A 27,027-nucleotide genomic window follows, 5' to 3' on the forward strand; every position below is an offset into this window, starting at 1 on the left:
TGTAAGGTGGAAGCAGTATTGGGGGAACGTGCCCATACACTACCCTGATTAAAGCAGCAAAACCATCACACATTCCAAGAGGTTTACCATATTTTTCTTTATTTCAACAGAAATGGAGTCCGAGCCCTGCAGCATACCAGACAAAGCTTCAATAAAACAGTTCACAGAAAGACGAGTACAAAACTAAAACTGCTTAGAAAATACTTACGTAGGCCATTCCTGGTTGGAGTGATAAAATCAATCATTATGTAGGGAGGTGGGCATAACTACGGGTGAAAGAAATGGGTCGTACTGACAAGAACCTCCCGTCTGTCCAGTTTATCCATACAGTTTGGTCTTAACCAGCATGGTGAGTGACATCGAACAAGAGGACAAAGCAATTGAGAGTATATTTTTTTGTTTTCTTACATTGAAACATGACGAAATCCTTAAAGTTGGCATTTGGTGGGGGGGGGGGGGGGGAAGGGAGTGGTTATGATCTTTCTCTCTGAAATGTGATAATAAACACCGACATCTACTCTCATCCTGAATAACCAATAGCCTAAGAGGAGAAAAACCAAGAGCAGCCGCAAGACTAAAAACAAAATGTTGAAACATGTTTAAGCGGATTCACCGTTTTTAGACCGGAGTTACTAGATGTTCAGACTGCGGTGCAACAGTCCCTTTATACTCTCTCCACATTCAATTATTATATTAACATGGAAAAACATTGATGCAGACTTGTGTAACAAGTCCCATATACACACAGAGAGAAGAAGAGAAAAGGCCACGGGAGTCTCTTCCAGGCGCTGGATGGAGGGCGGGATGGAGAGGGGGAGTGTTCCTCCTCGTCCTCTCCTACCCTGTATGGAAGATGTGGTTTGGGGAAGAGTCTCAGGTGAAGAGCAAAGTGCTTCAGGCTCAGTCTGGCTCAGGGAAACAGACATGGATGGGATATGACTAGAGTGGAGGAGGGGGAAGGTGGGATGAGGTGACGACACAGTGGACACACCTGTAGGCTCTACAACAGAGAAGAGTCCAAGTCACAGGGGAAGGGATGCGGGGTTGAATGGTGCTAAAGAAGAGCAGATGGGCGCGAAGCTTTGGGCAGGATGGGTAGAGTGAAGGGCGAGTGGGGGTCAGAGTTCCAGCCCAGACTCTTCCACTGCTCTGGAGGGGCTGGAGTTTGACAGGGTCAGGTGGTGAGGTTAGAGGTCAGGGTGGGGGGGGACATCTGGTCGGGGGCTGCGTCCCATATAGCACCCTGTTCCTTTTTTGTAGTGCACTACCTTTGTCCAAGTCCTCTTTAGGTCCTGGTCACAAGCAGTGTACTGAATAGGGTGCCATTTGGGACGTACCCCGAGTCCGGGACTTCAGGCGCTCTCGCTGCTCTCGACGGGCTGCAGTTTGACCAGGTGGTCTGGCTTGCCGCCGCCGGCGTGACGCTCCCACATCTGCAGGTAGAGCTTCTCCAGATCCATAGTGTACTGCTTGGTGTTGAACAGAGGGCTGCAGATACGCTGCTTCCACACACGGGACCGGATCATCTTCAGACTGGGGGGGAGAACCGGGTCAGTTACAGCAATGGTGAGAACCGGGTCAGTTACAGCAATGGTGAGAACCGGGTCAGTTACAGCAATGGTGAGAACCGGGTCAGTTACAGCAATGGTGAGAACCGGGTCAGTTACAGCAATGGTGAGAACCGGGTCAGTTACAGCAATGGTGAGAACCGGGTCAGTTACAGCAATGGTGAGAACCGGGTCAGTTACAGCAATGGTGAGAAGAGGGAGAGATGCTCAACCACAGAAGAGATGGAGAGACAGATGGAGTGTGAGAAGAGGGGGAGATTTAGAGAGAGCTAGCTGGAGTGTGTGTTGGTCAGAGGTCCTTACTATTCCATGTCACAGCCCAGTTTGACAGCCACGTCCTCATATTCCTGTCTGGTGTGGGCGATGAGCTCGGGACAGCCCAGACACTGTAGCTGAGAGGCTGCCACGCGCGACGCCAGGGTCTCACCTGTATGGTCACACGGCACATTTAAAGATCGACTTGTCGTTCACACACACACACACACCACTGCTATTACAACACACGGCACATTTAAAGACCGACTTGTCGTTCACACACACACCACTGCTATTACAACACACGGCACATTTAAAGACCGACTTGTCGTTCACACACCACTGCTATTACAACACACGGCACATTTAAAGACCGACTTGTCGTTCACACACCACTGCTATTACAACACACGGAACCGTGCATCCCAATTATCTCTCCTTTCTCCGTAGTTCCCTTCATGCATTAGAACAGGAAATGACTGGGACATAGAAACCCCCTCTAACCGAAGTCAACACGTTCTAATTTATGGAGAGTAGTGAACACTTCAGGAGGAAACGTCTCTGCGATCATACACTGTCTCACCTGGCATGGTAACCATGGGTGTCCCGGCCCAGAGGACGTCCATGCCGGTGGTGTGTCCGTTACAGAGGGGCGTGTCCAGACACACGTCGGCCAGCTGGCCCCGTCTCACGTGCTCCTCCTTGGGCGCCACGGGGGAGAAGATGATGCGGGAGCCGGGCAGGCCGAAGTTCTGGGCGTACTGCTGGATGTTGGGCTCGCCCACCGCAGGGAAACGCAGCAACCACAGAATACTGTTGGGAACACGCTTCAGGATCTACAGGAGAGACCGGAGACGAGGTCAGTAAGAGGTCCTGTGTGTCTGAAACGGAATTTAAATGGCACTACTGTTGACCAGAGCCCCTATATATAGTGCACTACTGTTGACCAGAACCCCTATATATAGTGCACTACTGTTGACCAGAGCCCCTATATATAGTGCACTACTGTTGACCAGAGCCCCTATATAGTGCACTACTGTTGACCAGAGCCCCTATATAGTGCACTACTGTTGACCAGAGCCCCTATATATAGTGCACTACTGTTGACCAGAGCCCCTATATAGTACACTAATGTTGACCAGAGCCCCTATATAGTACACTACTGTTGACCAGAGCCCCTATATATAGTGCACTACTGTTGACCAGAGCCCCTATATAGTGCACTAATGTTGACCAGAGCCCCCTATATATATAGTGCACTACTGTTGACCAGAGCCCCTATATATAGTGCACTACTGTTGACCAGAGCCCCTATATATAGTGCACTACTGTTGACCAGAGCCCCTATATATAGTGCACTACTGTTGACCAGAGCCCCTATATATAGTGCACTACTGTTGACCAGAGCCCCCTATATATAGTGCACTACTGTTGACCAGAACCCCTATATATAGTGCACTACTGTTGACCAGAACCCCTATATATAGTGCACTACTGTTGACCAGAGCCCCTATATATATAGTGCACTACTGTTGACCAGAACCCCTATATATAGTGCACTACTGTTGACCAGAGCCCCCTATATATATAGTGCACTACTGTTGACCAGAACCCCTATATATATTGCACTACTGTTGACCAGAGCCCCTATATATATAGTGCACTACTGTTGACCAGAGCCCCCTATATATAGTGCACTACTGTTGACCAGAGCCCCTATATATAGTGCACTACTGTTGACCAGAGCCCCTATATATAGTGCACTACTGTTGACCAGAGCCCCTATATATAGTGCACTACTGTTGACCAGAGCCCCTATATATAGTGCACTACTGTTGACCAGAGCCCCCTATATATATAGTGCACTACTGTTGACCAGAGCCCCTATATATAGTGCACTACTGTTGACCAGAGCCCCTATATATAGTGCACTACTGTTGACCAGAGCCCCTATATATATATAGTGCACTACTGTTGACCAGAGCCCCTATATATAGTGCACTACTGTTGACCAGAACCCCTATATATAGTGCACTACTGTTGACCAGAGCCCCTATATATATAGTGCACTACTGTTGACCAGAGCCCCTATATATAGTGCACTACTGTTGACCAGAACCCCCTATATATATAGTGCACTACTGTTGACCAGAGCCCCTATATATAGTGCACTACTGTTGACCAGAGCCCCTATATATAGTGCACTACTGTTGACCAGAGCCCCTATACATAGTGCACTACTGTTGACCAGAACCCCTATATATAGTGCACTACTGTTGACCAGAGCCCCTATATATATAGTGCACTACTGTTGACCAGAGCCCCTATATATAGTGCACTACTGTTGACCAGAGCCCCTATATAGTGCACTAATGTTGACCAGAGCCCCCTATATATATAGTGCACTACTGTTGACCAGAGCCCCTATACATAGTGCACTACTGTTGACCAGAGCCCCTATATATAGTGCACTACTGTTGACCAGAGCCCCTATATATAGTGCACTACTGTTGACCAGAGCCCCTATATATAGTGCACTACTGTTGACCAGAGCCCCTATATAGTGCACTAATGTTGACCAGAGCCCCCTATATATATAGTGCACTACTGTTGACCAGAGCCCCTATACATAGTGCACTACTGTTGACCAGAGCCCCTATATATAGTGCACTACTGTTGACCAGAGCCCCTATATATAGTGCACTACTGTTGACCAGAGCCCCTATATATAGTGCACTACTGTTGACCAGAGCCCCTATATAGTGCACTAATGTTGACCAGAGCCCCTATATATAGTGCACTACTGTTGACCAGAGCCCCTATACATAGTGCACTACTGTTGACCAGAGCCCCTATATATAGTGCACTACTGTTGACCAGAGCCCCTATATATAGTGCACTACTGTTGACCAGAGCCCCTATATATAGTGCACTACTGTTGACCAGAGCCCCTATATATATAGTGCACTACTGTTGACCAGAGCCCCTATATATAGTGCACTACTGTTGACCAGAGCCCCTATATATAGTGCACTACTGTTGACCAGAGCCCCTATATAGTACACTACTGTTGACCAGAGCCCCTATATAGTACACTACTGTTGACCAGAGCCCCTATATATAGTGCACTACTGTTGACCAGAACCCCTATATATAGTGCACTACTGTTGACCAGAGCCCCTATATATAGTGCACTACTGTTGACCAGAGCCCCTATATATAGTGCACTACTGTTGACCAGAGCCCCTATATATATAGTGCACTAATGTTGACCAGAGCCCCTATATATATAGTGCACTACTGTTGACCAGAGCCCCTATATATAGTGCACTACTGTTGACCAGAGCCCCTATATAGTGCACTAATGTTGACCAGAGCCCCTATATATAGTGCACTACTGTTGACCAGAACCCCTATATATAGTGCACTACTGTTGACCAGAGCCCCTATATATAGTGCACTACTGTTGACCAGAGCCCCTATATATAGTGCACTACTGTTGACCAGAGCCCCTATATATAGTGCACTACTGTTGACCAGAGCCCCTATATATAGTGCACTACTGTTGACCAGAGCCCCTATATATATAGTGCACTACTGTTGACCAGAGCCCCTATATATATATAGTGCACTACTGTTGACCAGAGCCCCTATATAGTGCACTAATGTTGACCAGAGCCCCTATATATAGTGCACTACTGTTGACCAGAGCCCCTATATAGTGCACTACTGTTGACCAGAGCCCCTATATAGTACACTACTGTTGACCAGGGTATAGGGCCTGGTCAAAGCTAGTGCCCCGTCACATAGGAACCAGGGTGCCATTTCAGACACCCTGAGTCAGGAAACAGGGTATTCCTGAAGCAACATGAACATCTCAGACAACAGGATCATGGAGAAAGGGGTTTCTAGCATGATGCTTACATTGGCCCACATCTGCAGGGTGGGAGGGTCGATCTTGTAGAGCTGGTTGAAGTTGCAGTAGACGATGGAGTCTTCAGGCAGGCCGTACTGGGAGCGGGTTGTCACCACGATGGTACGAGGAACCTCCTCTCCTGTAGCCGCCTTGTTGTTGAGCTGAGATGGAGGAGGTTATGATGGAGAGATTTACTATGAGCAGAGAGATAGACGGGGGCAGAGGAGAGGCCAGTGCATAGTGACCGTGTTAACCTTACACCCCTGTTCTGACCCCTGTTCACTACAGTACTGGAACCGCTTTCCCAGGTGTCAAATTCCCCAAAAGTAGACATGCAAGTGACCCAATGTCTTTATCCAGTACTAGCCAGTCTTTGTATCATACCTGGAGGGATACAGACCCTGATACTACAACCTCCTCCCCTGGAAGTATCTGAAAACACAGTATACATGAGATGTAACACTACAGACCCTGATACTACAACCTCCTCCCCTGGAAGTATCTGAAAACACACAGTATACATGAGATGTAACACTACAGACCCTGATACTACAACCTCCTCCCCTGGAAGTATCTGAAAACACACAGTATACATGAGATGTAACACTACAGACCCTGATACTACAACCTCCTCCCCTGGAAGTATCTGAAAACACACAGTATACATGAGATGTAACACTACAGACCCTCGTCATGTCACATGGCTGGGATCAAAGGTCAACCACACAGGGACCTCACTGCTTCACTCCAAACAGCAAAATAACAGCATGGCACTCACTCTTATCCATTTCCTGTGTGTGTATGTGTGTGCGCGCGCGCGCGCGTCTCCCTCCAGTACCTGTGTAGTGGCCAGTCCCCCCTCCAGTACCTGTGTAGTGGCCAGTCCCCCCCCAGTACCTGTGTGGTGGCCAGTCCCCCTCCAGTACCTGTGTAGTGACCAGTCCCCCCTCCAGTACCTGTGTAGTGACCAGTCCCCCCTCCAGTACCTGTGTAGTGGCCAGTCCCCCCCCAGTACCTGTGTAGTGGCCAGTCCCCCCCCAGTACCTGTGTAGTGGCCAGTCTCCCTCCAGTACCTGTGTAGTGGCCAGTCTCCCTCCAGTACCTGTGTAGTGGCCAGTCCCCCCCCAGTACCTGTGTGGTGGCCAGTCCCCCCTCCAGTACCTGTGTGGTGGCCAGTCTCCCTCCAGTACCTGTGTGGTGGCCAGTCTCCCTCCAGTACCTGTGTGGTGGCCAGTCTCCCTCCAGTACCTGTGTGGTGGCCAGTCTCCCTCCAGTACCTGTGTGGTGGCCAGTCCATTGCTGACGGTGAATCCGTTGATGGTGACCTGAATCTGTCCCTGGTTGATCATGTTGATGATGGCCTCAGCTGCTGTGTTCATGGGGATGACGGGCATGGACAGAGCCCCGTTGGTTTCTGCTGCGCCACTCTCCTCAATGGAACACTTCATCTGGACAGGAAGGAAGGAAGGAAGGAGTCAGTGATCTACAAAGCATTTGCATCATACTTTCTGGAGGATAAGGGCAGGTCTTCACTGTTCAAATTTAAAGGACACGACAAGGAACAGACACTGGACTACGAACTACTTTTCCAATAGTTCATAGCCCAATATAAATATGTTCACAGAACATTCACCATGTCACTGTCTCACCTTGACGTCAGACAGGCTTGTTCAGGAAGGGTTAGGGCTATTCACCATGTCACTGTCTCACCTTGACGTCAGACAGGCTTGTTCAGGAAGGGTTAGGGCTATTCACTATGTCACTGTCTCACCTTGACGTCAGACAGGCTTGTTCAGGAAGGGTTAGGGCTATTCACTATGTCACCGTCTCACCTTGACGTCTGACAGGCTTGTTCAGGAAGGGTTAGGGCTATTCACCATGTCACTGTCTCACCTTGACGTCAGACAGGCTTGTTCAGGAAGGGTTAGGGCTATTCACCATGTCACTGTCTCACCTTGACGTCAGACAGGCTTGTTCAGGAAGGGTTAGGGCTATTCACCATGTCACTGTCTCACCTTGACGTCAGACAGGCTTGTTCAGGAAGGGTTAGGGCTATTCACCATGTCACTGTCTCACCTTGACGTCAGACAGGCTTGTTCAGGAAGGGTTAGGGCTATTCACCATGTCACTGTCTCACCTTGACGTCAGACAGGCTTGTTCAGGAAGGGTTAGGGCTATTCACCATGTCACTGTCTCACCTTGACGTCAGACATGCTTGTTCAGGAAGGGTTAGGGCTATTCACCATGTCACTGTCTCACCTTGACGTCTGACAAGCTTGTTCAGGAAGGGTTAGGGCTATTCACTATGTCACTGTCTCACCTTGACGTCAGACAGGCTTGTTCAGGAAGGGTTAGGGCTATTCACTATGTCACCGTCTCACCTTGACGTCAGACAGGCTTGTTCAGGAAGGGTTAGGGCTATTCACTATGTCACTGTCTCACCTTGACGTCAGACAGGCTTGTTCAGGAAGGGTTAGGGCTATTCACTATGTCACTGTCTCACCTTGACCACCTTAACGTCAGGCAGGCTGTCCAGGAAGGCCTTGAGGTCGATACCATTCAGAACGATGCGGTTGTCAAAGATGTGGCCGTTTGACTTGAAGTCAATCACCGCCTTTTTCTGTTGAAGAAAATAAAAAGAATACTGGAGGTGAAGAGGTGAACTGCATGTGAAGTCGGGGTTGAAGACCTAAAAGCATTATTTTTCATTCATCAAAGCACACCTTTTTCCTTTCAGATCTCAGTTTATTTTTATGTAAGCTTTCCGTAAGAAGGGGAAACCCATTGAGGCCAGGGTCTCATTTTCAAGGGTGCCCTGGGAATAATAATTACCGCCATAGCACACAAGAGAGCATTGACAACGCAAGAAAAGCCCATTGGGCCTCCATCACCGGAATGCTAACAAAATTAGCACAAACTAATAGCGAAGTCACATAGCCATCGTTAGCTGAAGGAAAACAAACACACTTTTTGCACAGTCAAATCCAGTTCAAAGTTACACAAGCAGAGCTAGTAGCTACCGAATGCCATTGTCAGTGAGTGTGGACATTTACACGCTTAAGTGAATGAGAGAAATTGTGCAAATGAACAAAGTTGTGATGCATGCTTTTTTCAGAAGGAAGAGCAGCATGTTCACCTGAAGCAGAGGGGAGAAGAAAACACTATTAGGAAGCACAAGGGGAGGGAAAATGGCAGCTGTACAGATAACCCATCCAGAGCTCACTAGACATCTGGCTTTAAGCCAGAAGATATCTGATGTCAAACATTTAGTAGTAAATCTAATTTTATTGGTCACATATTTAGCAGATGTAATTGCAGGTGTAGCTGTCTCCACTCTCTGTACTGATGTTTTGCCTGTTTGATTTGATATGGAGGGAATAACTACAGGTTGTATTCAGCCATATTCCCAGTCTGGGAACCACCTTGCCATGGTTAAATGCAGAGGTTCGCACTTTCAGTTTTGCACAAATGCTGCCATCTATCCACGGTTTCTGGTTTGAGTAGGATTTAATAGTCACAGCGGGTACAACATCTCCTATACACTTCCTGATTAACCCAGACACCGTATCTGTGCATTTGTCAATGTTATTCTCAGAGGCTACCCGGATCACATCAGTCCGCATGTGCAAAACGATCTTAGAGCATGGATTCCGATTGGTTAGGCCAGCGTTGAATAGACCTTAGCACAGGTACTTCCTGTTTGAGTTTCTGCCCATAGGAAGGGTGGAGCAACAGAGTTGTGATCAGATTTGCCGTACTACAGTACTAACATGTTGGTAGAATTTCAGAAGCGTTTCCCTCAAATTTGCTTTGTTAAACCTCAGCTACAATAAATGCAGCCTCAGGATATGTGGTTTCCAGTTTGCATAAAGTCTAGTGTGATTCCTTAAGGGCCGTCGTGGTATCGGCTTTAGGGGGATGATACAAGAAACTTCCCTTGGGAGGAAATACAGTCGGCATTTGATTGTGAGGTATTTTCGGTCGGGTTAACAAAAGGACTTGAGTTTCTGTACGTTGTCACAATCACACCATGAGTAGTTAATCATGAAACATACACCACCATCTTTCTTCTTCCCGGAGAGTTCTTTATTCCTGTCTGCGCAATGTACTGAGAACACAGATGGCAGTATGGATTGGGACAGTATATCCCGAGAGGGCCATGTTTCTGTGAAACAGAGTAAATCCCTGACAATCCCTGATGTCTCTCTGGAAGGAGATCCTCGCCATGAGCTCAATACTGTGGAACTCTTAAAGAGATGGGTATGATGAATATCTGGAGAGAGACTAATAGCTAATCCATGGACTATACATACTACTTCAATATCCATAACACCTACTCTCGTATAGAGAGGTTTCCATAAAGTCTGCCACTTCTACAAAATCGGACACACAGCACTTTCAGATCACGTCTTTGTCCGCCCCGACCTCTAAAAACATCCCGAGGTCAAAGAGCTGGAAATTCAACAGCTCCATGTTATCAAACGAAGCATTCCATACATCGGTTACTACATGGATAGACAACTACAAACAACGTCTCTCCCATTTCTCCGGCCAATGTGGGACGCTGCCAAAGCCACACTTAAGAGGTCATCTAATTGCATATGCTTCCTCTAAGAACAAGGCAATGAAAGCACACAGATTAGATCTTCAGGGAGTTGGAACACAGCGAAAAAGTACATAAATAATCCCCAGGCAGCACCTCCTGGAGTCAACTTAAAGTAGCCAAAGCTAAACTAAACTTGGACTATACTCAGGAGATGTACTAAAACAGAAAAACCATGAGTATAGCAATAGGCCTAGCAGACTGCTTGCCAATTTAAAAAGAGCAGTCAGAGCGTACAATCATCGCCATCTGAACAGCAGATGACGAGTTCACATACGATCCAAATAAAATGCATTTAACTTTCCATGATTTGTACTGCAAATTATATACTTCTGAGAGAACACATACAGATGCAGAATTCCATTCCTTCCTAGAGCGATACTCGCAACCAAAACTATCAGACCCACCAAGAGCTCAACTCCCCTTTCACTCCTGAGATCGAAGCAATCATCTCCATGCCACCTAACAAGTCCCCAGGCCCAGATGGATTTCCCCAGAGAGTTCTACAAAGCTTTTTGGCCCCAGCTTAGCCCTATTTTCATGCAGGATGATTTTTTTTTTGCAAAAACGGGAGCTCTCCCAGACTATTAGTGTTGTTAAAAACGGGAGCTCTCACAGACTATGTTCACAGCCCTCATTACAGCGTTGCTATAAAAGACAAGGACCCTCTATCCTGCACGTCCTTCCGGCCCATTCTGACTATAAAATAACTACCAAATTGCTCGGCAAAAGACGAAAACACTTCCTCCCAAAGTAATAAAAGCGTATCAAACTATATTTATTAGAAACATTTACTCTTCATTCACCATCTTTTTTTAGATTATAGATCAAGTAAAACGCACAGAAGACCACTGTCCTGCTGTCGTCACTGGATGTTGAGAAGGTGTTGGGACAGGACGGAGTGGAACTGTTCTCAGTCTTAGAAAAGTTCAATATGGGCCCAAACTTTATTAAATGGATTAAGTCCTTATATTCTCACCCAAATGCCATGGCGAGTACTAACGGTCTGAATTCTGAGATTCCCTTTGGGACGTGGCACAAGGCAAGGAAGCTCACTGTCGCCCCTGCTCTATTGGTTGGGGGCAGAGTTGATAAGGCACAATCCAAGTATTATGGGTGTTTCTGCAGGCGGCATTCAGCACAAGATTTCGTTCTACGCGGATGATGTCTTGCTCTACATACCCAACCCTGAGAAATCCCTCCCATTTTAGACAAATGCATAGTACGGCAAGTTTTCAGGATATAAGATGCATTTGAACAAATCCATTGTTTCCCCTCTCAATCTTACACTCACCAGCTCTATGAAGACACTGTCCGTTCCAATTGGAGACCGGGGTTTCAATGCCTTGGGATCTTTGTAACACCGCTCAATTAATATTCATTAATAACTTAAGTGAAGTGGGAAACATAGCCAAAACCTTAGAGATTTACAGCACCCGACAAGCATGGAAGGTCTGTAGGAAATACTTTTTGCCATTTCCTCAGATATGCTCTCATTCGCCAATAGCATGCAACCCAGACTTGCCAAAAGCCCTGAGTGATGCCAACTTTCATCTTTGGCGTACTCTATCGATCGGGACTGCTTCAACACAACACAACTACACGGACATCCTTTCAAGAGCTTTGCAGTGAATCCAATGTGCTCCAAAAAATATATCTAATGTGTGCGTGTATGGACACATGTATACACACATAGAAATTAGACAATTTCCTCATTGGACTTCCAAGGGGAGGTTTGGAGCACAGCTGAATGAAGTTGAGACCCTTCTTGCTACAGCACAATCCATCAAAGGCCAAATCTCCTTTATCTATAGACTCCTTTGAGAATGGCGGCTCCTCTTTTACTACGATGAAAATAATCTGGGAAAAGGACCTTGGTCTGACTATCAGTGATGAGTTATAGGCGGGTGTTTGCGACATGGTATACTGCTCCTCTACCAATGTAACAAATGAAAGAATCTAAATTACACATTTTATAAACAGCCCAGTGAGACTCCATCGAATGAATACAGACATTTCTCCTGATTGTAAAATATGTACCTGTTCTTAGTTATGTTTTTCAATGTGCGTTTTTTTTTTTAAATGAGGGAGTTCAAGGTGCAGATCTTCAGGGTCAATTCTACGAGACTTGGAGAAAAACAAACTTGGTTTTATCACCATTTAGCATTCATTTAAGATCGGCCAAGCTGGTCTTTAACCAGCTAAATGTCATCTACATAATGCCCCAAAGTAATTCATTATCATAAGGCCATGAACAATAATTAATGCTGCATACTTTCTGATAGAAATAACTATACATTTATCTGAGGAGTATTCACTTGAAGACAAGCACAAAGTTACAAATATGAAACATTTTACGATGCATTTCCTATTCAACAATAATGTATGAATAAGGTTTGAAATGACATATGCTTTCTAAATAAAGCATTATAAAAACGACTAATTATACAATTTTGCCTTCCTTATAACTGTAAAGTACATATTTGTATGTTTAGTGTTAGAGAGAATAGAAAATATGCACAAAGGTCTCTCTTGATTAAAACGTCTGCCCCCATCGCTGCGAACGTCTCAGGGCTCTAGCTTGGCTTCCTGAACTCGCCATTAATCTCATACTCATCTTGTCCGTCCGTCTATGATAAACAGAAAGTGTTTTGTTCTATTCATTATTTTACATGAATGGGCTGTAACGATGTAACTATTGCAGGAATGTGCTTTGTCAGTGGCTGCGATGTAGGGTTGAGTTAATGGACAGTCGGAAGAGCGAATGAAATGGTAGGAGGGACATCCCAGCTTCAAGTGGTTTCAGATTTCACATCCTACGTCACAGGCTCATTTAAATATTAAAAATAAAACAAATAAACTGTCCGTGGGAAACAGGGCTATCGTTCAATGCAGGCCATTCTGATCCACGGCGTCCACAGATCGATTTAAGCAACATTGACGGTCGGAACCGGTAACAGGAGCACTTTGGTCCCCAAAACAGGGGACCTTACATCTAAGAGGTTTTTGGTCTGCTGCTCTGTAGGGGAATAACAAACCAGCACAGTCCCATGTATTAATAAAAAGCTACAAACCAACATTATTAAACGTAAATAGTGTATAATAAAGGGCCTAGTATTGAGCCAGGCTGCTTGCTCTCGACCAATTACTACACCTTTATATGTAAATTCACTGCACTGATATCCTTGATGCTGAAACTTGACCTTTGACTCAGAAAAACATATACAGAAAAAAAAAAACCTTTATGTATATATGCATATTATTTTATTGCTCTAGGGAAGTAATTTACTATGCATAGACCCCGCCCCCCCACTCCATGCGATGTGCAATGCACAGAACACAAGAAGAATTGTAACTAATAATTGTAACCCATAAGAGATGTGTTGCCAACTGGCGATTTGACACGAAAATAAAATTCATTCATTCACAGGAAACATGACAAGGACAAAACAGTCCCTCCAGGATTCCCTGATATATTATGTGAGGGCTTGCAAATTTGACCTATCACTGCACATTAGCAACATAATAACGTTCAAGTCAAGCCACCCAACAAACTTTTATTTACTTGATAAACAGGAATCTCACCTTGAGGTGGGGGAACATGTTAGCGTGGTCTCCGATGAAGAAGGTGTGTGGCATGTAGGCTAGTTTCTCAGAGTACTGCTCTGCCACCTCGAAGGGGGACGTCTCCTTGTCTGACACAATGTAGTCCATGAAAGGAGCTCCGCTGGTCCCCGGGTAGCCCAGCCACATACACTGAGAAGGAGAGAACAGTTGGCACAGTCAACTTTATTTGGACATTATATCCCAGCTGTGGTGTAGTGACTTTTTTTTGATGAGGGAGCGCACTTAAATAAAAAAATAATTCAAAATTTAATGACAGATGTAGCCTACTGAATATCATTGTAGAACAGGCCTACCCCCAAATATGTTGTCTCAAGAAAATGTGACATTTTTAATACCCTCAAAACACCAAGTAAGGCGTAACTAGTTTCCAAATAGGCCATCACTGTCAATCGTAAATTATAATTCTTCATGTGTTAACGATGAAATGTCCAAACGGAATGTCTGCCAATCATATGATCTCAATCAGTTTCATGGAAATATGCAGTTAGATCTTCTTGAATTACTTTGTGAGCAAAAAATAAGATTTTGTTAAAATATCAGCCTTTCTTCTAGGCCTCTTTTGTTTCAGTTAAAGCATAGTGTACAAAACATTAGGAACAGCTGCTCTTTCCATGACAGACTGACCAGGTGAACTCTACGATCCCTTAATGATGTCACCTGTTAAATACACTTCAATCAGTGTAGATGAAGGGGAGGGAACAGGTTACAGAATGATTTTAAAGCCTCGAGACACAGATTGTATGTGTGTGTGCCATTCAGAGGGTGAATGGGAAAGACAAAAGATTAAAGTGCCTTTGAACAGGGTATGGCAGGCGCACCGGTTTGAGAATGTCAAGAACTGCAACGCTGCTGGGTTTTTCCACACTCAGTTTCCTGTGTGCGTCAAGAATGTGCTATCGCCCCAAGTACTTCTAGCCAACGTGAAAACTGTGGGGAAACGTTGGAGTCAACATGGTCCAGAAACCCTGTGGAATTTATTTGACATCTTGTAGAGTTCATGCCCTGACGAATTAAAGGTTCTGAAAAAGGGGGTGCAACTCAAAAATACGGACACCCCTTCAAATCAGTGGATTCGGCTATTTCAGCCACACCTATTGATGGCAGGTGTATAAATACAGTTGAAGTAGTAAGTTTACATACACTTAGGTTGGAGGCATTAAAACTCGCTTTTCAACCACTCCACAAATTTCTTGTTAACAAACTATAGTTTTGGCAAGTCGGTTAGGACATCTACTTTGTGCATGACACAAGTCATTTTTACAACAATTGTTTACAGACAGATTATTTCACTTATAATTCACTGTGTATCACAATTCCAGTGGGTCAGAAGTTTACATACACTAAGTTGACTGTGCCTTTAAACAGCTTGGAAAATTCCAGAAAATGTCATGGCTTTAGAAGCTTCTGATAAATGATGTCAATTAGCCTGAGTCATTTGGAGGTGTACCTGTGGATGGCTTCAAGGCCTACCTTCAAACTCAGTGCCTCTTTGCTTGACATCATCGGACAATCAAAAGAAAATCAGCCAAGACCAATTTCCAAACGCCTGACGGTACCACGTTCATCTGTACAATAGTACGCAAGTATAAACACCATGTGACCACGTAGCCAAACGCCTGACGGTACCACGTTCATCTGTACAATAGTACGCAAGTATAAACACCATGTGACCACGTAGCCAAACGCCTGACGGTACCACGTTCATCTGTACAATAGTACGCAAGTATAAACACCATGTGACCACGTAGCCAAACGCCTGACGGTACCACGTTCATCTGTACAATAGTACGCAAGTATAAACACCATGTGACCACGTAGCCATCATACCGCTCAGGAAGGAGACGCGTTCTGTCTCCTAGAGATGAACGTACTTTGGTGCAAAAAGTGCAACTCAATCCCAGGACAACAGTAAAGGACCTTGTGAAGATGCTGGAGGAAACAGGTACAAAAGTATCTATATCCACAGTAAAACGAGTCCGATATCGACATAACCTGAAAGGCCGCTCAGCAAGGAAGAAGCCACTGCTCCAAAACCTACATTAAAAAGCCAGACCACAGTTTGCAACTGCACATTCGAGCAAAGATCGTACTTTTTGGCGAAATGTCCTCTGGTCTGATGAAACAAAAATAGAACTGTTTGGCCATAATGACCATCGTTATGTTTGGAGGACAAAGGGGGAGGCTTGTAAGCCGAGGAGCACCATCCCAACCGTGAAGCACGGGGGTGGCAGCATCATGTTGTGGGGGTGCTTTGGTGCACTTCACAAAATAGATGGCATTATGAGGATGGAAAATTGTGTGGATATATTGAAGCAACATCTCAAGACATCAGTCAGGAAGTTAAAGCTTGGTCGCAAATGACTCTTCCAAATGGACAATGACCCCAAGCATACTTCCACATTTGTGGCAGGACAACAAAGCCCTGACCTCAATCCTATAGGAAATGTATGGGCAGTGTGTGCGAGCAAGGAGGCCTACAAACCTGACTCAGTTACACCAGCTCTGTCAGGAGGAATGGGCCAACATACACCCAACTTATTGTGGGAAGCTTGTGGAACTTCTGACCCACTGAGAATGTGATGAAAGAAATAAAAGCTGAAATAAATAATTCGACTATTATTCTAACATTTCACATTCCTAAAATAAAGTGGTGATCCTAACTGACCTAAGACAGGGAATTTTTACTACCGACTTCAACTGTATGTGTGTGTGTATTATATATAAAAAATAAAAAAAATCTATATATATATATATATATTTTAAATCAAGCACACAGCCATGCAATCTCCATAGACAAACATTGGCAGTAGAATGGCCTTAAGAACTCAGTGACTTTCAACGTGGCACAGTCATAGGATGCCACCTTTCCAACAAGTCAGTCACAGTTCTGCCCTGGTCAACTGTAAGTGCTGTTATTGTGAAGTGGAAAAGTCTAGGCGCAACTACGGCTCAGCAGCGAAGCGGTAGGCCACACAAGCTCACAGAACGAGGACGCCGAGTGCTGAAGCCCGTAAATATTGTCTGTTGTTCTGTTGCAACACTCACTACCAAGTTCCAAACGGCCTCTGGAAGCAACGTCAGCACAGGAACTGTTCATTGGGAGCTTCATAAAATTGGTTTCCATGGCCTAAGATCACCATGTGCAATGCCAAGCGTCGGCTGGAGTGGTGTAAAGCTCGCTGCAACTGGACTCAGGAGCAGCGTAAAACGCTGTCTGTAGAGTGATGAATCTTACTTCTCCATCTGGCAGTCTGACAGACCAACCTGGGGTTGGCGGATGTCAAGAGTTCGCTACCTGCTCCAATGCAGTGCCAACTGAAGTTGGAATAATGGTCTGGGGCTGTTTTTCATGGTTTGCACTAGGCCCCTTAGTTACATCGAAGGGAATCTTCACGCCGCAGCATGCATTTCATTCTGTTATTCAATACGTTTGTATGGTCAAATAGCAGTAAGGCCGATTACAATTTGTTTTATACTTCAAGGAGTATTAAAATACTAAATCAAATAGCAAAAGGATGGTTGGTATGACCTTAAAACAATGAAACGCAGCTCATTAAACATGGCACAAACACTTCACATGTTGCGTTTCTATTGCTGTTCAGTATAGAAATGAACACGGCTAAATGACGCCTGATTATCATCTCACCTGGATGGGAGCGGGGCGCAGGGCAAACAGCTCGTTGCGGGCTCCTTTGGTATAGCCGTTCATATTCACCAGGATGTGGAGTCCATCCTGATGGATCCTGTCTGCTGCCTTACCGTTACACGGGAGCTGACAGTGGGGAGTAGAGGAGATGGAGGGGAGAGACAGGAGTAGAGGAGATGGAGGGGAGAGACAGGAGTAGAGGAGATGGAGGGGAGAGACAGGAGTAGAGGAGATGGAGGGGAGAGACAGGAGTAGAGGAGATGGAGGGGAGAGACAGGAGTAGAGGAGATGGAGGGGAGAGACAGGAGTAGAGGAGATGGAGGGAGAGACAGGAGTAGAGGAGATGGAGGGAGAGACAGGAGTAGAGGAGATGGAGGGAGAGACAGGAGTAGAGGAGATGGAGGGAGAGACAGGAGTAGAGGAGATGGAGGGAGAGACAGGAGTAGAGGAGATGGAGGGAGAGACAGGAGTAGAGGAGATGGAGGGAGAGACAGGAGTAGAGGAGATGGAGGGAGAGACCGGAGTAGAGATGAGGGAGAGACCGGAGTAGAGATGAGGGAGAGACAGGAGTAGAGATGAGGGAGAGACAGGAGTAGAGATGAGGGAGAGACAGGAGTAGAGATGAGGGAGAGACAGGAGTAGAGGTGAGGGAGAGACAGGAGTAGAGGTGAGGGAGAGACAGGAGTAGAGATGAGGGAGAGACAGGAGTAGAGGTGGAGGGAGAGACAGGAGTAGAGGTGGAGGGAGAGACAGGAGTAGAGGTGGAGGGAGAGACAGGAGTAGAGGTGGAGGGAGAGACAGGAGTAGAGGTGGAGGGAGAGACAGGAGTAGAGGTGGAGGGAGAGACAGGAGTAGAGGTGGAGGGAGAGACAGGAGTAGAGGTGGAGGGAGAGACAGGAGTAGAGGTGAGGGAGAGACAGGAGTAGAGATGAGGGAGAGACAGGATTAGAGATGAGGGAGAGACAGGAGTAGAGATGAGGGAGAGACAGGAGTAGAGATGAGGGAGAGACAGGAGTAGAGATGAGGGAGAGACAGGAGTAGAGATGAGGGAGAGACAGGAGTAGAGATGAGGGAGAGACAGGAGTAGAGATGAGGGAGAGACAGGAGTAGAGATGAGGGAGAGACAGGAGTAGAGATGAGGGAGAGACAGGAGTAGAGATGAGGGAGAGACAGGAGTAGAGATGAGGGAGAGACAGGAGTAGAGATGAGGGAGAGACAGGAGTAGAGATGAGGGAGAGACAGGAGTAGAGATGAGGGAGAGACAGGAGTAGAGATGAGGGAGAGACAGGAGTAGAGATGAGGGAGAGACAGGAGTAGAGATGAGGGAGAGACAGGAGTAGAGATGAGGGAGAGACAGGAGTAGAGATGAGGGAGAGACAGGAGTAGAGATGAGGGAGAGACAGGAGTAGAGATGAGGGAGAGACAGGAGTAGAGATGAGGGAGAGACAGGAGTAGAGATGAGGGAGAGACAGGAGTAGAGGTGAGGGAGAGACAGGAGTAGAGATGAGGGAGAGACAGGAGTAGAGGTGAGGGAGAGACAGGAGTAGAGGTGAGGGAGAGACAGGAGTAGAGATGAGGGAGAGACAGGAGTAGAGATGAGGGAGAGACAGGAGTAGAGATGAGGGAGAGACAGGAGTAGAGATGAGGGAGAGACAGGAGTAGAGATGAGGGAGAGACAGGAGTAGAGGTGGAGGGAGAGACAGGAGTAGAGGTGGAGGGAGAGACAGGAGTAGAGGTGGAGGGAGAGACAGGAGTAGAGATGAGGGAGAGACAGGAGTAGAGATGAGGGAGAGACAGGAGTAGAGATGGAGGGAGAGGATTTAAATCTTTACTCTGAAGTGTTGGGTGTGGCTGAGTGGACAGAGAAAAGGAAGCTACTTCCGAAGTACTTAGATTCAGTTCTCAATCGGAGTTTACTCACCTGTGACAGGTCAGTGAAGTGATGGGCCTCGGCCACCACTTTAACCCTAAAGTTGGTGTTGTCATCTGGGCTCAGGGCATAGCAGAACACCTGGGGAGAGAATGTTATAACCATGTTACGACCAACTGTTAGAACCGCAGCCAAACATGTTATAACCATGTTACGACCAACTGTTAGAACCCCAGCCAAACATGTTATAACCATGTTACGACCAACTGTTAGAACCCCAGCCAAACATGTTATAACCATGTTACGACCAACTGTTAGAACCCCAGCCAAACATGTTATAACCATGTTACGACCAACTGTTAGAACCCCAGCCAAACATGTTATAACCATGTTACGACCAACTGTTAGAACCCCAGCCAAACATGTTATAACCATGTTACGACCAACTGTTAAAACCCCAGCCAAACATGTTATAACCATGTTATGAGCAACAAATTTAAAATAATGTTTGTCACTATAACACTTCACTTATTTATCCATTATTTATTCAGTTACATCAAAAAAAACCATTGTCATTTAAATCAATCGAATCCAAGTAAACAAACATCAGTTCATTTTAAATCATTGGTTGTTGCCAGTCTAGTGGTAATATGTCACACAACAGTAAGAAACCCTCACCTCAAACTTCTCAGAGTTGTGCATGCCGGGGATGGACTGCATGAGGTGGGAGGTGGGGTGGTTCCCGAAGTCAGAGCTGACATATCCTACCCTCAGACGCCCTGCGCTGGCCTTCAGGTCCTTGGGGTACTCAAAGGCCGGCTTGTGGAGCGCATTGATCTGTGGAGGGGGGGGGGGGGGGGTGCGTTAGACTAACCAGGATGCATCCCAAATGGCTTCCTATTCCCTATATAGTGAACTACTTAACCAAAAATACTGCCCTACGTAATGAAAAGGGTGCCATTTGAAACCTAGTCCAAGGCTCTATTCTAGCATACTACATAGAATGATTGCTAAGTATGGACACTGGAACATCATAGCCTGTCAGACGATGACCATAAACCCTAGCTCCTTTCACGTGGTCCAACTAGACAAGGCAGATTGAAACCAGATCCCTCGTCCATTACGCAGTTACAACTAGCCTGAACCTGACCGTGACATCCAACCCTAACCAATCTATGACCGGACCAAGCTCTTCCCCCTGCAAGCAACCCAACCACCTTCTGCCATCTATGGCTGCTTTTAATGTATATTTTCAACTAAATAAAAGACTAAGGGCTTAAGTTTCTTTAAAATGCGCCAGGCGGGTAACTTCCAAGCCATCCCACCTAACCGTTTACCCTTCACCATGCAAGCATCCCAGCCCAACTTTCACCTGAATAGAAGGTCAATGCTGTACTTGCTTTGATGAGGGCCTGTACCTTGTCCAGACAGAGGTTGCCGTGCCTCTCAGCGATGGCCTTGCGGAAGCCGTGAGAGAGGGGGTACAGCATGCTGTGGTGGGGGTGCACCGAGGGCAGGCGGTTCTTATCCAACTGGTCAGCCACGATGCTCACCAGCTTCTTCATACGATCATCATAGTCTGTCCAGTCACACACAATCTGGGGAGAGGAGAGGACTGCTGTCTAAGTGGTGAGGTGCGTGTTGGTGTGAGAAGTTTTGTGAGGCAGTCTGACGTGGAACATCTGGGAAATGTAAATCAAAGAGCAGTAACTTGAGCCTTACTTGGTTTAACTCATCAATACATGAGGATTTGGCCTTGAGCGTATCTGCAGTAACTTGAGCCTTACTTGGTTTAACTCATCAATACATGAGGATTTGGCCTCGAGCGTATCTGCAGTAACTTGAGCCTTAATTGGTTTAACTCATCAATACATGAGGATTTGGCCTCGAGCGTATCTGCAGTAACTTGAGCCTTAATTGGTTTAACTCATCAATACATGAGGATTTGGCCTCGAGCGTATCTGCAGTAACTTGACATAGGAGACTAGTGTGTGTGTGTGTACCTGCAAGCAGTGTGCTAGGTTGCAGTAGGCATCAGGGAAGTCAGGCTTCAGTTTCAGGGCTGTACGGTATGAAGCAATGGCTTCTGGGATGTTTCCAGAGTCCTGAGGGGGGAGGGGGGAACAATAACTGAATCATAACACAACTTCCTTTATAAATAAAATGAAATGTAATATTTCCATTCATTAAAAAACTAATTGCAGACCCAATTTTGTTCTGCGGAATATCAGTGACAGAAGAAAAGTGAAGTCGACTTCACTGTAGGTCTGATAGGAGTGGATTTAGAATTGGGGTTGAGAACAGAGATGGCAGATGAGTCACCTTGTGTATGGAGGCCAGGTTAGAGTGAGCGTCAGCGAAGGCAGGGTTGATCTGGATGGCTCTGGTGTAACACTGTAGAGCTCCCTGGATATCCTGCATCTCCTTCAGAGTGTTGCCCATGTTGGAGTAGGCATCAGCAAACGTAGGGCTGATTCTACAGACACACAAACAATTCAATAGGACGCCAATCAACTCCATTCAGAACCTTGAAATGAAAGAGCATCCCTAAAAGTTGCCTCTGTCGATTGTCAAACCACAACTGATTGAGATGAGAGGGCGAGACGGAGGGAGGCGTCTGTCTACGGACCTGATGGCCTCCTTGTAGTGCATGAGGGCCTCCTGGAGTTTCCCCTGTTGTTGCAGAACGCTGGCCAGGTTAGAGTGGGCCGCAGCAAACTCTGGAAACACCTGAAGAGAACCACATGTTAAAATACATATCACAACAGAACACTGGCCAGGTTAGAGTGGGCCGCAGCAAACCACAACCACACACGTTATAGGGTGTCCAATCAAAAACAACAAAAATCTCATAATTAAAATTCCTCAAGCATACAAGTATTTTACACCATTTTAAAGATACAATTCTCGTTAATCCAGCCAGTGTCTGATTTCAAAAAGGATTTACAGCGAAAGCACCACAAACGATTATGTTTGGTCACCACCAGGCCACAGAAAAACACGGCCATTTTTTCCAGCCAAAGAGAGGAGTCACAAAAAGCAGAAAGAGATTAAATTAATCCCTAACCTTTGATGATCTTCATCAGATGACACTCATAGGACTTCATGTATGTTTTGTTTGATAAAGTTCATATTTATATAAAAAAAAATCTGAGTTTACATTGGCGCGTTACGTTCATATTACCGGATGTATTACAATATGAAATCCAACACTTTTACATATCATGTTAATGGTATGTTAGAGAAAGACCACCACTGAACGATTCAGAACATGAATTAATCATATTTGTCTTGGTAAAATGTATGTTATAACACAAGGAGGCGAAATGATCGCCAAAGCAAGTTTTCACCCACTCTGGGCAGAGTGAGTAGACACCTAATAGGTTAAAATACATACTATAACAGGACACTAGCCAGGTTAGAGTGGGCCTGCTGTAAACTCTGGAAATAACCCCCCCCCCACCCCTGAAAAGGTTCAGTCACGACCAGATTCATGAAATGACACTTCCTTAAAAAGAGAACACTGAGCTGACGTGATTAAGATTGCGGAAAAAAACAAAACAAGGGCTTATAAACAGCCTTCCTTTAACCTATCAGGTAAAATACTTTTCAATGCTACCGTCAATGCTTTCTATGAGCATTCTGCCATATAGTTAACTCTCTCACTTCCAGGGCTTTCCTGTAGAGCTGGACGGCGTCCTCGATGTTGCCCTGCTCCCTCTTGATGTTGGCCAGGTTGTTGAGAGAGTCTGCGTGGGTGGGACACAGACGCAGGGCCGTGTTGTAACACTCCTCAGCTTCGGACACCTGGGAGAGGCGGGGTTCAAACCACACATGGTTAAACCAGAGACACACACATTCACAGACACCCCACACACAAACACATTTTCAGACAGACACCAAGCCCCCAAGAGGGCCAACAGAAAAGGAAACCCCAACAGACAGACGCCAAGGCCCAGAGGGGGCCAACAGAGAGGCAGAACAGAGACAACAGCGACGGCTAACAGACAGCTGGAACCCATATCAATCTTCATCTATTTGCAGCTGAACAAAAGACATTTAAGCATCCCAAAATAATCTTTGTCTAGAGTAGTGGTGAAAGGGATAGCTGCAACAATCACGAAGACCAGTGTGTCATGAATATCCATCTAACCACACCCCCGTCATCTCCTAAACTGGGTCAAGGAGGACATGGCATGCACAGGGCACAGTGAACTGCTGCGGCCTGCTGGGACAGCCGTGCCTCTCACACTGGGAGTAGGGATGCAGAATAACGGAGCAGTCGCTCACTGCGTGGACACACACACACACACACACACACCGTGTTCTTCCTTACATTGCCCTTCTCCTTGAGGGCGTTGGCCAGGTTACAGTAGGCGTCGGGGAAGTGGGGCTGCAGCTCGATGGCGCGGCGGTACGTGTCGATGGCCAGATCGATAAGACCCTGCTCGTAGTAGACGCATGCCAGGTTGCCGTGGACGACTGCGTGGTTGGGGCTCAGGCTGAGGGCCCGCAGGTAGCCAGCCACCGCTCTGAATGGTTGGAAGAAGAGAGAAGGGTGGGTATACTGGTAACAACTAAGGCAAAGGCTGCCCACCACCGCTCTGCAGAGCAGAGAACAGAGTGGCACTAGTGCTACTGAGCTGTAGTAACATTAGTCTTTGTTAAGATGGTGCTGTACTGGATGGCCTCCGTTTTGCCAACTTTGAGATAATTTGGTACTTTATTTTCTCTAAATGTATTCGCTATCATTCTTAAAAACGGACAACAATTGAACATCAGATCGGCAGTTACTGCATTCCGGCTTCACCTTATCTGCCCTGGACTCTTCATGTTATTCTGACCAAATTCAGGCTACCCAAGAGGAAACACCAACATTAGAGGTGGGGGGGGGGGGGTCATGGTTAAGGTGAAGGGAGAACCTGCCATATCTTCTCTCCATTCTACTAGTCACTTGATAGAAAGAACCTCTGATCACAGATTTGCTACCAACGGAACTCCCAAAGCTGAAATGGTCTCTGCTTTTCTGAAACATGGCTCTTGGGCAAGATGCTCCCTCATGGATATTCAACTCGATTTGGGCTGTCACCCCCCCCCCCAAAAAAAAAACTTGAGTTTGTTCTTTTGTTCAATGGTTTGTTAGAAATTTTAAAACTTATTTTTCCCAATAAAGACAACCTGCGTTTTATTAATATTAACTATATATGTAGGCTACTGAGCTCATCTGATGCTTTAAGCACACTGGTTAAATAACACAAATGACTCAAGAGAGCCTAACCACGAAAAAAAAAAAAAAATGTATCTCAATGTTGCTTATTTGAAAAATCTTTACAGCTCTCTTTCAATAAAGACGCAGCATAAAAAATAAAAAAAATAAAGTAGTAATGTCCTGATCCTATAGAAACGTCATAAAACAGGCCTACCGGTTTACTTTACATCCCTTGCACAGATAACTTCCAGACATGTCTGCCCGGAGCTCACTGGGAAACGAGAATATTTTATACAATTAGCAAGTTTGCTATCGTGAACTTCAGGCCGGACCCAAGTTAATAGTCGATACAACATTCCAAGTTCCTTGCAGACAGGCCATGCTAGCCAATGTGATTTATACAGCCTATCAACCACACAAATCGACCCATCGACTAAATGGGGTCAGCCCTAAACTCAATGGATTCTCCATTCACCGTGTCGACAGGACAGTGGGAGAAATAGAGGAGGACGGGCTTTTGCCACTTCGACAACTGGTGTGCTGACTAGAGCGTGGTGGAGGTGTCAACTTATTGTTCACCATTGCCCCTTTTCCTTCCAGAGGCTGCTTTTCAGGTTGCCGGAGATTTTTATTCTGCATCATTAAGACACTTGATGCCCAACTTCCATCAACAAGTCTCCCTTGTCACATGGCACCGTCATAGGATGCCACCTTTCCAACAAGTCAGTCAAGTCATTTCTGCTCTGCTAGAGCTGTCCCAGTCAACTGTAAGTGCTGCTATTGTGAAGTGGAAACATCTAGGAGCAACTATGGCTCAGCCCCGACGTGGTCGTCCACACAAGCTCACAGAACAGGAACGCTGAGTGCTGAAGCCCGTAGTGCATCATTTTTTTTTATCTGTCCTTGGTTGCAACACTCACTACCGAGTTCCAAACTGCCTCGAAGCAACGCCAGCACCAGAACTGTTTGTCGGGAACTTAATGAATTCAGTTTTTATGGAAGATCACCATAAGCAATGCCAAGTGTCAGCTGGAGTGGTGTAAAGCTCATGGTTGTCATGGGTCGGGTTACGTTCCTTAGTTCCAGTGAAGGGAGATCTTAACGCTACAGCATACAATGACATTCAAGACGATTCTGTGCTTTCTACTTTGTGGCAACAGTTTGGGGAAGGCCCTTTCCTGTTTCAGCATGACAATGTCTCTGTGAACAAAGCGAGGTTCATACAGAACTGGTTTGTTGAGATCGGTGTGGAAGAACTTGACTGGCCTGCACAGAGTCCTGACCTCAACCCCATCTTACACCTTTGAGGTGAATTGGAACTGAATTGGGCTGCAAGCTAGGCCTAATCGGCCAAAATCAATGCCCGACCTCACTAATGCTCGAGACTGAATGGAAGCACATCCCTGCAGCAATGTTCCAAAATCTAGTATTTAGTGAAGAGCACTTTTGCCAGTCCTGTCTGGTCCAGCGATGGTGGGACTGTGCCCATATGCAACGTTGTTGCCGGTGATGTAAGGCAGGTCCTCACCAGACAACAGGTCTACAAGCCCTCAGTCCAGCCTCTCTCAGCCTATTGCGGGCAGTCTGAGCACTGATGGAGAGATTGTGCGTTCCTGGTGTAATTTGGGCAGTTGTTGTTGCCATTCTGTACCTGTCCCGCAGGTGTGATGTTCGGATGTACTGATCCTGTGCAGGTGTTGTTACGCGTGGTATGCCTCTGCGAGGACGATCAGCTGTCCGTACTGTCTCCCTGTAGCGCTGTCTTAGGCGTCTCTCAATACGGACATTGCAATTTATTGCCCTGGCCACATCTGCAGTCCTCATGTATCCTTGCAGCATGCCTAAGGCATGTTCATGCAGATGAGCAGGGACCCTGGGCATCTTTCTTTTGGTGTTTTTCGGAGTCAGTAGAAAGGCCTCTTTAGTGTCCTAAGTTTTCATAATTGTGACCTTAATTCCCTACTGTCTGTACAGGTGCATGTTCATGCATGGGAAACAGCATTTAAACCCTTTACAATGAAGATCTGTGAAGTTACTCTGATTTTTTTTGCAGAGTTTATTTTCCATAACCAAAAATGTAGCATTTTCAGCTAGTGGACAAAACCGAAAGTACGAGAAGAATAGAAATAGTGCACATAGAACAGTTCTACATCTTGGATTTGTTTTCAATGAGAAAGACAGATCTATAACTCACATTTCTACGTGAATATGGTTGGGTCGCCAAAAACGTTATATATTCCAGCTTTAAATAAAAGTTTAAATACTACAGAAAGTCAAATTATGTACAATATAAAAACAGACTTACCCACAAGATAATATACTACCCTTACAAA

At 45.9% G+C, this 27,027-nt stretch overlaps 2 protein-coding genes across 27 annotated transcripts in view; one reads left to right on the forward strand and one right to left on the reverse strand.

Moving 5' to 3' along the window:
- The window catches only part of LOC110504367 (rho-related GTP-binding protein RhoG), a 666,992-nt gene that overhangs the window by 498,712 nt on the left and 141,253 nt on the right, over window positions 1–27,027 (forward strand). The window lies entirely within an intron of this gene.
- ogt.1 (O-linked N-acetylglucosamine (GlcNAc) transferase, tandem duplicate 1) overlaps window positions 79–27,027 on the reverse strand; it is a 36,385-nt gene continuing 9,436 nt past the window's right edge. For 3 of the 25 annotated variants that reach the window (XM_090220090.1, XM_090220086.1, XM_090220103.1), the window contains 17 exons: window positions 23,807–24,017; window positions 23,152–23,292; window positions 22,115–22,215; window positions 21,808–21,961; window positions 21,489–21,590; window positions 20,886–21,083; window positions 20,164–20,322; window positions 19,537–19,626; window positions 17,616–17,741; window positions 13,928–14,098; window positions 8,243–8,359; window positions 7,017–7,187; window positions 6,124–6,171; window positions 5,748–5,900; window positions 2,407–2,659; window positions 1,872–1,995; window positions 79–1,533 (listed from right to left, as the gene is read on the reverse strand). In XM_090220090.1, coding sequence (XP_090076216.1) covers window positions 1,353–1,533; window positions 1,872–1,995; window positions 2,407–2,659; window positions 5,748–5,900; window positions 6,124–6,171; window positions 7,017–7,187; window positions 8,243–8,359; window positions 13,928–14,098; window positions 17,616–17,741; window positions 19,537–19,626; window positions 20,164–20,322; window positions 20,886–21,083; window positions 21,489–21,590; window positions 21,808–21,961; window positions 22,115–22,215; window positions 23,152–23,292; window positions 23,807–24,017 — 2,500 coding nt within the window. In that variant the 3' untranslated portion in view covers window positions 79–1,352. Of the gene's footprint in view, window positions 1,534–1,871; window positions 1,996–2,406; window positions 2,660–5,747; window positions 5,901–6,123; window positions 6,172–6,223; window positions 6,578–7,016; window positions 7,188–8,242; window positions 8,360–13,927; window positions 14,099–17,615; window positions 17,742–19,536; window positions 19,627–20,163; window positions 20,323–20,885; window positions 21,084–21,488; window positions 21,591–21,807; window positions 21,962–22,114; window positions 22,216–23,151; window positions 23,293–23,806; window positions 24,018–27,027 lie in introns of those variants that run through there. The other 22 variants (XM_090220102.1, XM_090220097.1, XM_090220105.1 and 19 more) reach the window with 11 other exon arrangements.

The sequence above is a fragment of the Oncorhynchus mykiss genome, chromosome 25, assembly GCF_057628025.1.
Source record: "Oncorhynchus mykiss isolate SJ-2025 chromosome 25, ASM5762802v1, whole genome shotgun sequence".
NCBI lineage: Eukaryota > Metazoa > Chordata > Actinopteri > Salmoniformes > Salmonidae > Oncorhynchus > Oncorhynchus mykiss.